The sequence below is a fragment of the Populus alba genome, chromosome 1, assembly GCF_005239225.2.
Source record: "Populus alba chromosome 1, ASM523922v2, whole genome shotgun sequence".
Lineage (NCBI taxonomy): Eukaryota > Viridiplantae > Streptophyta > Magnoliopsida > Malpighiales > Salicaceae > Populus > Populus alba.
This window is the reverse complement of record NC_133284.1, coordinates 39218224-39229817: the sequence shown is the minus strand read 5'-3', so window position 1 is coordinate 39229817 and position 11594 is coordinate 39218224. Positions and strand designations below refer to the sequence as shown.

General features: G+C 34.8%; 1 protein-coding gene across 1 annotated transcript; it reads right to left on the bottom strand.

The window, feature by feature from the left end:
* Positions 1 to 3162: 3162 nt before the first annotated feature.
* Positions 3163 to 11317, bottom strand: LOC118036920 (zinc finger CCCH domain-containing protein 41). Its single transcript, XM_035042781.2, has 5 exons — positions 11039 to 11317; positions 7276 to 8170; positions 5024 to 6244; positions 4244 to 4591; positions 3163 to 4041 (listed from the first exon to the last, which is right to left on the bottom strand). Exons 2-5 carry the CDS (start codon positions 8050 to 8052, stop codon positions 3484 to 3486), a joined length of 2904 nt encoding a protein of 967 aa, XP_034898672.1. The 5' UTR covers positions 8053 to 8170; positions 11039 to 11317; the 3' UTR covers positions 3163 to 3483.
* Positions 11318 to 11594: the final 277 nt, after the last annotated feature.

Sequence of the window (11594 nt, the reverse complement as noted above, 5' to 3'; positions counted from 1 at the left end):
AAAATAAGATTATATAAATTAAACAAATTAATTTTTTATCAATTCAATAGTTTATTAATTTATATTTGAAGATTAAATATAATGTATAGCAACCTATCATAATCCCCCAAATATTAAGAAAGTCTTAAGTAATTTAATTTAATATTTTAATGACCAGTTTCTTAGTGTAATTATTATATTCACATCAATAATGTTCCAACTTAGATATTATAGCATGAAGTGTCTATTTTATCAAATCATGTTTGTTTTCAACATCATAGTCATTGATTATTTAAATGAGATTTCAAATTATTTTCAAATCTCATTCCACCTTATACAAGAATTTAATGGTGTTCATACTACAATTAAAGTCATTTTAAATATTACAAACCTTTTTAAAATCCCCTCAAATACAAGTACATATTTTCTAAATTTAAGTCATGGAAGTTTGGTAAAAGTTGAATGATACATGACTTAAAATTGAAGTATGATGCATCACGAGGGAAAACTATACATGACGGTGCACCTGTTCTTGTTGGATTTATATGGTCTCTAATTAAGTGTTTTAAGATGGTTATTATCACTGTGAATTGATTAGTTATCTTTTTAGACCATGTTTTCTAAAAAAGATGAAGACTTACTAAAAAATCTATCACCTAATATATGTAACCAAACTTTCATGCAAAGGTAGAAAGAAAAAAGAAAAAGAAGAAATAGAAAAAATAAAAGTGAAAAGAAAAACAAGAATAAGATTTATAGTTTGTAGACTAAATTACCTTTCTAGGAATGTCACCAAAAACTTGACACAATCAAATAATTAATGTTTTTTTTCAAGTACATGAATGTTAAAGTAATAAATAATTCAATAAGACCGAGGTTGATCCACAAAAAGGTTAAGAATACAAAACCATTAATAATAAAAGAAACATAATTAAAGAGATCTAAAAGATGTGATATCATATAAAGATTAACAGAGATAAAATAATTGTCACAGTTAGAGGATCCACTAATGATATTTGAAAGTAGTATAGTCCAAACTATTTCTATTGCTCAACTGGAAAACACACACAAAGAAGATTCCAATCAAATGATTTATTATTAATGGTTCATTTTAAGTTATTAACATGATCATATTAATTATCTTTAATTACGTTATTTGAATAACCCCAACATTTGTAAATGTTGTCAAGTATTTGTGATGCTAACTTATGACAACAACAAATCAACATCTTTTCATAACACAAGTGTTAGATCCCTATGTGGTAGGCTATGAAAGAATCAAGTATTTGTTGTGACAAGAATTGCACATCACGAATTGAAACTCACCACTTAACAAGAAGGGTATTGAGATTGATTAAGATAACAATTATAACATATGCTAATAGAAAACTTTCTTGAATTTAAATATTAAAGTCCATGTTGAGTTTTTATTATACTTATTCTTACACCATTAATGTAATCTTTTTCCCTTGACAAAAATAAACTTAACTAAACATAATTAAAAATAAACACATAAATAAACAAGATAAGAACATAGCTATGATATAAATTAACTAAGTATAATAAAGAAAATTATAAGCATAAATAAGATATTATTGATAATATAGTATGAACTAAAACTTGAATATTAAAAAAATGAAAAGAAAAAAAAAAGAGCATGGATCTTGATCTGATGAATGTGTTGATGCTAATATGCTGAACTATACTTCAAGAAGATTGTTAAACTTTATGGCATTCACAAAACAATCACTTCATATCAAGATTTCAATCTCATAAGTCATTTTTAACATACACTTTGGAGGAATTTGAAACTTGTGTTCAATCCGATACTATTTCCATCCTCAACCTACCAAACACAATTTATCAATAGAAGTTTAGCAATTCTTTTAGAGAAATTAGCTCAACATGTCCTTATATTTCCAATCTAGTCTCCAATATGTTCCAACAAGTTTAATTTCTTCTCATCTATCTTTCTAGAACATATGTCCATACAAACCAATGAAACACCTACCTAATTTATTAAAAAATAAATAAAAAAAATTGAAATATGATGTCAAAATTCATTCTTTTTCATGGTTATTTTTTTTTTAAATTTGCATAGAAATATATACTAACTGTTACAACATCTATGACATGTTGGTAATAAACAAAGTTATTGCATTTATGCCGAAGACATCGCCAATGCTATTGGCTTCGCTCTGCTGGATGCGTCAGATCTCGTATAACAAGCAAGTTTTTTACCCTCAAATTCAAACTTGTGGGCACAAAATGCTATCATGCTCTATTGTTAATAACATTAAATGATATACTTGCATTAATCATCCATTTTGCTATAGCAATATCACGTTGTTCAACTACTACTTTTTTCTACCAGCAACTTTTGAGAGGCTTTTAAGCATCATGAGTTGTTCTCGATATGAAACATGTTTTTATTGTGGCATAGTATTTTTTATTTTTTTTTCTTCTATTTTATTCAATCAATTTATAACACACACACACAAATATATATATATATATATATATATATATATATATATATATTATCGTTTGATTGAATTATTTCAATAAATAAATTTAACAAACACAACCAAGTAAATACTCTATCTTGCAAAATTAAATATGTTAATCTACATTTGTCATTTATTTTTTTAAGTTTTATTTTAAGTTATTGTTTATAACTTTTTTTTTATTTATTAACACAATTCTCTATTTATTTGATTACACATACATCCATGAACTTTTTTATTTTCATTTGGAATTCTTTTAACTACAAAAAGCATAAAAAAACAACCGTGTATGCAAATTTTTTTGTAGAAAAAAATATATCCAACACACAACAAATCAAGAGCCAAATAACTATTATTTGTTGATACAACTTTAGTATTAGGAATATCCAGTTGCTTTTCCAGTTTGCTTAACTAAGAATGCAAGTACACAATTTCATAATTAAAGGACCAAACTGAATTTTGGTCTGTTTAAATGCACTAAAGACTTCGTATGAGCGTCTCATATTATAGCTCTACTAGTCTTTCGAAATGACGCATGAGGGCAGGCGAAGAGAAAAGAAAAGGCTAATAAAATAAGTGCCTTTCCCGTAGAAAACAGGAAGAAATGAATTTCTCAAAAGAATCGGTGCCGTCCTCCATTTCAGAAACAATCACACAAAAAATTCCAAAAGCAACAGATCCCAACTCAATGGGAATGTGATCCCCAATATCATTTGCGTAAGCATTTAATTAATTCCAAACAGAAGTTTTGATTTAATCCCTTAGTCCTAAGCATTCTAAGCTAAAAGACAACATAATTTGCCAGTTAACGATTAGACAACCACTATCCAATGTGGCATAAAAAATCTCAAAATTCCCTTCTTTTTTTTTCTTTTTTCCTTTTTTACAGGTCCCATGCATGAAATAACACTATTGAGATATCAAAATGTCAGGGAGGCTCCTGAAAAACTAGGGTCCAAAAGATTTAGCATTTTACCTCACTGTACAAGTCTGTCGATCAATCCATCGTCAAACGGAAAATGCCTTCGGGGGTCTCTTTCTCTGACATTGCCGTTTGACTAGGGTCCTCTTTTGTTGACTCTTTCTCAGGAGATATTGACTTTGGACTAGGCTCACATTTTGGTGACTCTACCTCACCTGAAATCGAGGCTGAACAGCACTGCGAAGCTTTATCCAGCTCTGTTGGGCCAGCACCATTATTTCTCTCTGGGATTTCAGGTTCTCCATTTCCTGATGCAGAAACTTCCTGGGAATCCAAACGAGCTAGTTTTTTAACAGGCTGGACATCAGCATGTACAAGACACTTGGGAGCAGATGAATTTTCTCCAACGCTAGAAGTGCTAGACATCAGCCACTCAAACTTCAAATTCTTGCCTTGCCAACATTTACCATTAAGGAATGCTCTCTCAGCAGGTCGGCGAGTTGCGAAAGTCACCCGAGCTGAACAACTTTTTACTGTATCTGATCCATCACCATCATAATCACCAGGCTCATCTTCTAGTTCCACGGAAGAAAGATAACCATATGATGAGAAGTGTTCCTTCAAAGCAGCAACCTGCAAGGCAAGAATACATCAGTTTACCCTGTTATTCCCACATGGAACCTTAAGCATTTTATCATGACATGATTGAGAAGGAACACGAGACAAACAACAAGAAAAGAAATGCATCCACTACTATTACACTCGTATACATGGGCTGGTGGCAACATACACACAAAGGATATATATATAAAGAGGGAGGGAGGGAGAGAGAGACATTTGCCAAACCAGCTGGTAAAGGTGAAATGATTTTAAACGCTGTGGGTCGGTTGTCCAACTTGTATTTATTCATCAAAAAAGGAGGCCCAGCAGGTACTAATGGATGAATTGATTGCTTTGAGCCAGCAGACTCCTGCAGAGCCATCACTGTACTTGTTTTGGTACTAGAAGACACAATATTCTCCATTCTTTTGTTCTTATCCACTATCCCAGCATGTGGTGATGCAACACCGGCACCTGGATCAGCAGACCTCGTAGTAGTAGCTTTGGCAACATCAGATGCTATTCCAGTTTTTTGTCTCTTAAAAGCAGGCTCCGTTGCTACCTCACCCTTGACTCCTGTAGCCTGCAAAGCGCAAAATTTGAGAGCAAGAGATAGAAGCGTACAGTCAGCTTCATATGTTATATTGGTTGTGTGTATGCATGTGCGCTGAAAAGATAACTACACCTATCATGAATCTGTTTACTTGTGAAAAAGGCATGCATTCTCTACATAATTATTTCTCTCGCTGCTCCCAGCATTGTTCCATAAATAAAAACTGATGTAAACCAGGACTGCCTCACAGGCTCGAGATTAATATACAGACTCTATACAATCTAAGATGCATGTAAGTGTCATCCATGCTTCACTCTATATTCAGGATTCAAAAGGTGAGTTTCAGTGCCACCACGTACACAAGCATTATAGAATTTTGGCTCCAAAAGTAGTAGCCTAATTTTGACTCTATATGATCATATATGCTTGGTAAACAATATTCAGAAGTAATGTTGACATTACTTGTTTCTCGAGTTTATGCAACTGACGCCGAAAGTCATTTCGCTTCTGATCCAGAAGCTCCTGTTTCTTGCGAAGTTCCTCCTTCAATTGTTCTAAACTCTCTAGCTTCTTCTGCATAGGAGGAGAAACCTCTGGACCATTTGTGATGTCGACCTTAGGGTGGTCAGTGGTTGGCATAGAAGTATCAGAGGTAGGGACTACAGTAGTCTTCGAAATAGCCAACTGAAGATTATCCTTTCCACTGTTACCAATAGACAGATGGGGTAGAGCTGAAGTAGCAGGAACACCCCGGGAAGTAGCATCATCAGGTATGCTATCACGATTAGCCCACCACAGTCTAATAAAACGATTGCCCATTACAGCATCAGGTGCCCTTAGAGCAGCTTCAGCCTCTTCCCTTTTAGAAAACTGAATAAATGCTCGCTCACTGTTCAATGGAATATAAATGTCAATAACCTCTCCAAATTTTTGAAAATGATAAAGTAGAGCGTCTCTTTTGTTGCTTTTATGTGGAATGCCATTCACAAATAGTGTTCGCAGTGCCTTTTGAGATGGTTTCCGCATGTGACGCATGGTATCGCTATGTATCTTAGCAGGTGAATCCATGGTTTTTGAGCCACAATCATCAAAATTAGTGCGCTTTCCTTGACGGGAAGTACCATGAACATTGTCTAATGCACCCTGATCTTCCTTGGATTCACTCTCCATATAACTTGACATACTTACTGTGGAATCGATTTTCTCTTTCACATCTAATCTATTGTTCAAAGCCCCAATTCTACCCCAAACAGAAGAATTCATGCCTTGAAAACCCACAGCAATCCCAGTGCTTCTAATTGGGCATTCATTATCAGCACCATCACGTAACCTGGCATGATTGTGATCAGAAGGATCCACACTTATCATGGATTCAGTGTCGTCAAATTTAGGTGAATGTGGTGCTAAGAGTGTACTAGAAGTTTCGGGACCATTGTCATTCCACAGGGGCTGATCTGGGTCATACAAGTCTCCTCCACTCACACTAGCAGAACCAGTATACGCACTGTTCAGACCCAAGCCATCATCAACTATTCCAGGCTTGTTACTTTTTCCATGCATTCCTTTGCTATTCATCAATGTGGCTGGAGGGGCACCAACTGTTGGCACAGCCCCCATTCCAGAAGTTGTTCCAGGTAGTTGGGCACGTGGAAGTGAAACAGGGAGATTAAACTGTGAAAGGCTCTGCAAGTGGTGAAAGAATAAATTACTTGTGGCAAATTAAAAATAACCCCAATAATCATGACAATAAAAACACAATTGCATCAAATAGTATCAGTAAATGCAATATCAAATCCCAGTCGTGATCCCAATATGTAATTCTGCCAGGAAGTTCTGAGCTTTTTCTTATTTTGAGTCTCTTCCCTTGAATTTGTGTAAACAATCTATAATGGAATAATTAGGTAATAAAAAAACACTAAAATATGATTCCTCTTCCTACCATTTCACTGAATGCTTTGATCATCTAGCATAGGTAAAAACAAAAAAGTCAAATACAATTACTGGCTGACCATGAAGTGCAAAGAAATTAATGCCAACTCCATTGTTTCAGCACACTTGAAGGCTACAACAAAATTGATTCATGTGCAAGAGGATCTTGGTGGCCTAAAAGTGTAGCTCTGCTCCCACATCTAAGGCTTCTCTAAGTTAGACAGCTAAAAATAACTAGACAAGCTATAAATAATTGGTAGATGTCACACACAGAAATGAATGATAAATTTGTCATAAGGCAAGACACATGAATGTGTTAAATGAACTTAAAAAAGTCATTGATGGGCAAAACAAATTGAAACAAAAACACACACAACACATTAATTAATAAAACAATCTGAATCAGGTATTCAGAAGAGTCATACATTCAGGTTTTCCAGCAACCAAACATCTAGCGAATGTTAGAAACGAAATAGTCCAGGTTAAAAATAAAATAAAAATAAAAAAAGCATGACTTATTCTATGGTTTCATCCATAATAATAGATGTCAAGTCACATTAAACTCTGCAATCAGCATTTCTTAGATCTTGGAAATCAAGGTCAGAGATATTTCAACAGTTGCAAACACAAATGAGAGGCAGTTAATCAAAATACACAAAATGATGGCAACATACAACCAGAACCATTTAGTGCATGGATTCGTCTCTTCCTGCCTTGGATGCTAAGTCAGATAAGAAATGGATATCCATGATCAGTAACATAATATACATATTCAAAAGACATACTTGTACATCTTCAACGACGATGCGATTGACACCATGCTCCAATGGACACATGTCCCCTCTTAAACAAAATCCGCGCTCCTCAAAATCCCTACACCTCTGGTGAGGAATGCCCATGTTCAATGAAGAATTTACTGCTGGTCTGAGCGTTCCTTGCAACCCAATGGGATGGAGTGCATCCAGGCCACCATTTGACATTCTTGGCATTAAACCAAAAGCATTCCAGGATGCACTCTGCACATTTGAAACATTTGCCAACCCCCTCCCGGCAAAGAGGTTTGGCCCCAGGTGAGCCATTTGAGAAGCAATGCCAACAGAGCTGAACCTAGAATCGCGTTGGCTCCAAGAACCAGACTCCCTTCCTCTTCCCCTGCTAGGACCAGGATCTCCAGAAAATGTTTGGTTTAACCGGATTCTTTGATTCAAATCCACAGGCATTCGGGGTAATGACATTAGGTCAGGTCGTATTCTTTCAAACTTTGTGGCAAAGTCCTTCTCAAGAGAAACAGAGTTATAATTTTTCCAGGTTTCACGAGCTTGAGATTCATTTTCCCGGAAAGGATGCCCATTTTCAAAGTGTTTGTTATGCTTCCTGTATGGCCTTGTAGAAACTGGTTCCAGAGAATCTCTCTCCAAAGATTGAGAACGAGTCTCTCGTCTACGATGCTTATGGTTGCGATCATCATCTTCCTCATCACTGACTTCCTTCTCCTCGGGATCACTAATGCAATCAGCAGGAGAAAGACCACCTGTCTTAAGTGGCGAAACTTTCAGCTCCATTTACAATACTTATGAAAAGTAGATGGTTGTTTTGTGGCATCAAATTCCCAAACTCTCTCTAGATGTAGCAATCAAAACAGTTTGATTGCTGGGATTTCTTCAACAACTGAATGGCAACCTGGAATCAGGAAAGAGGTAAGCAACAACAAGAATGAAAAAGAAACACAGATGAACCCTTCCATAGAAAGAAACAAAGATTAGCAGTTGTAATTCTCATTTACATCAATGTGTTTGTGTGAGTTAAGCAGTAACTTGTATTCATAAGGCTCCTATCCAATAAGTTGTTTGACAGGAATCAAATTAGTCAACAGTATCTTTTTCAACAAATCTTATTGTGCGGGGAAAAACAAGGTTACTAAAGTCTGGGTTCCAGAGGTTCAGAAGCTACTTCCAACATAAATTTCACTATTTCTAATTGATTTTTTTCTGCTAAGGGTCTATGGAAGCTGGGGTTTCATTTCATAAAGGGGTTAAGCTCCTTCAGTCATAATATGCCAAAATCTCCTGGCATAGGAAGTCTTGAATAATTAGTGAGACTACCACCATGAAAAATTTCAGTGCATAGCAACATAAAATAACTTGATGAGTCAAACCATTTCCCTTCTAATATAATCTATCACTTCTATTCTCCTCGACTAATTTAGGAATTTCAAAGCTACTAAGCAGAGCAAAATGCAGTTGGGTAAGCCTCATTGTCACACTCAACATGAAGCTCACCTATAGGAAATTAGGTGCGCTAGTAGCCAATTTGATTGAACAAGGAAATCTTTACCTTAGTTTTCCTTATCAGAACAACAAGAAGTATGACCACAAATGATATGATAAAGAAAAATCCATGAAGTCTGTGATTACCGTCAGTAAAAAGATTAAAAATATCACCCATCAAAAAAGTCAAGAAAGAAAACAGACAGAAGTTTTCTATCACATCGACACCTTAGAATACCATGCTTTCACATATGTAAAACAATTGTCAATACATATCTTCACAAAATTGAAGGTGAACCGGCACAAAACTCAAACAAAAAATAACTCTTCTTTAATAAGTGATCATCCAGCCTTAAATGTTAGCCTTCAGCTTCAAGTAAACAGTTGAGCTTAAATGGGTGTGACACCACCAGCAGCACACATAAAGATTGAATAGAGGCATCAGCGATTATTTTAGGATTATGTCTCTTATAAGACATGCAACAGATTCCCATAATCTGACAGCTTATGCTAAGAGTTAAAATTTCACTGCTACCAGTGATTTAGGTACAGATCTACATTAAGATCAACAGTTAATGCAACTAAAGCAAGAAGTCCTATATGGGATTAACTACACAGCTTCTACTTTCCAATGTTCTAGCATAGGCCAAATTAATTTTCCCTACATGCAAGCCTTTTACTACATTTTATCTTATAGTGCGAAGTAATTGGTACCTCAAGTTGCACTAGTGAGATGAAGAAGAAAACTAAGCAAAATCAAAAGGTAGCATTTAGTGAAAGCAGAAAGAAAGAAAAAACAGTTAGGCCCTTGGAGCCTCCTGTGCTAGAATGCAACAATAAAATTGGCATCACAAAACAGGCCAATCTTCAAAATGGATACCTGTTTCAAACATCATAATGCATGAATGAGCTTTTCCCTATAACCTATATATTTCACCCCAAGAAACTAATCATATAACATATAAACGCATCAATAGCTTAACAATCCTAAATGCCAAACTTGGGAAAAGAAGCAGCATTGCAAATTCTGTTGCCATGGAGCCCAGAAAATGCAGTACAAATTACCAAATAACTTGGATTAGAACCATAAAAAGACACTGGATGGCTAACAAATTTCCATTTGATTTACATAATATCCACAAACAGGTTGCTTCACAAAATAACCTAATGAAGAACTGTTCAACCCAAAGCTTTGCTAGGTTGCACAGAAGTGACTTTAAAAAATCTAACATTTCCAGGAAACAAGATTGAAATACAACTCATTTTAATTTTATACCACTCTCATTAACCCCAAAACTCCATCTCTTTTTTTTCTAGAATCCATCTCATTTGTGCTTCTATTTGAACAATTGATATATATGGATGTGTGTGTGTGTGTTCATAGATAGATGAAAAAAAGGCTTTTTTAAAAGTGTCTATAGGTTTTTTAAAAGTTCCCTAAGGGCACACGATAACATTGTAGTTAGAACCCCTTCATTCTTGTTGTGTGGACCATTACACATGCATTAGAAGAATCTTTTATTAACAGTGTACTTCTCCAGACATCCAAACAACTGACCCTCAAGCTTTTGCCAATGAACATGATGAAGAGTACAGAAAAAACTATTATATTCAAATGCCTAATAACGAAGTGCTGAAATACTAATACAAGCCAAGAAAAAAGCCTATAAAACAGTTTTTATTGTGTAGCTAATGTTAAAAACAGACAGTTATTATGTTTGATCAGACAGGATCATCAGATACTCCTTCTCATAGATCAAACTACTGAACTACTACGAATCGACACCAAAACATGGTTGTGAATATACTAAAAAGAGCTATTTAAGCCAGACATAAACACGCAAAAGCTCTTCATAGTACACGCCAGATTAATTCACACCAGAAGCATAAAAACTGCACAGCACTTCTAAATACTACATGGTGAGGTTAAAACATGGTCTCTAATTACTGAAATAAATTAAATTCATAGACTAACATCAAGCTAAACATACTCAAAAACACTACATTTATTAAAAAAAAGGGAAACATTATCCAGGACAAAAAAAGAGTGATGCCTCAATAAAAGAAATTGAAAATTTTCTTAAAAATAAATAACGTAATCCACCCAAAAAAAAAACGTATGCACTCATAACATTAAAAAAAAATTCTGAAGAACTATATTAATTTTCACAATTATGAAATAGAGATAGCATGCAGTCACAATAAACCAACAGCAATTAGAAATAAATAAATATTCAAATCAAATCAAATCAAATAAAAGGCGTTAAGAATATTGTCTTACAGAATCTTCTAGAAGAAATTGAGCGAAGAAACGAAAACCGTTTCAGAGATTAGAAACCACCGCTTCCATCTTGTCGTGTTATAGAGGGAAAGAAGGTCATAACGCGGCCATGGAAGGGCATTTCGGAAAGAGGGGGAAGTTGGAGTGCGGAGGGGCAGGATCGTAATTGAGTGATGACAAAAGAGCAGAAGTGAGTTTTTTTTGTTGGTTGAAGCTGTGTGTGAGAGAGAGAGAGAGAATCGAACAAGAGAAAGAAAATCAAACAAGATTTTTTGTTTTTTTTTCCTAAGAGAGAGATGATGGTATTTATATTATGTACCTAAAAGGAATTTAGAAAATGATGCGAGGACGAAACAAGAAGGTGGAATTATGTTTTGGTCCCATCAAATTTGAAAAAATTACGTACTTTCTCATGATGGTTTGTAATTTGTGAATTGGCCCCTACACTTCTTGTATTCTTTTTCTTTTTTCATGTTCCATTTTTTTAATTATCAGCTGTGTTACAGGGATGATGGTATACTTGAAATCATTACAATGAATACTCACCCAAACGCAA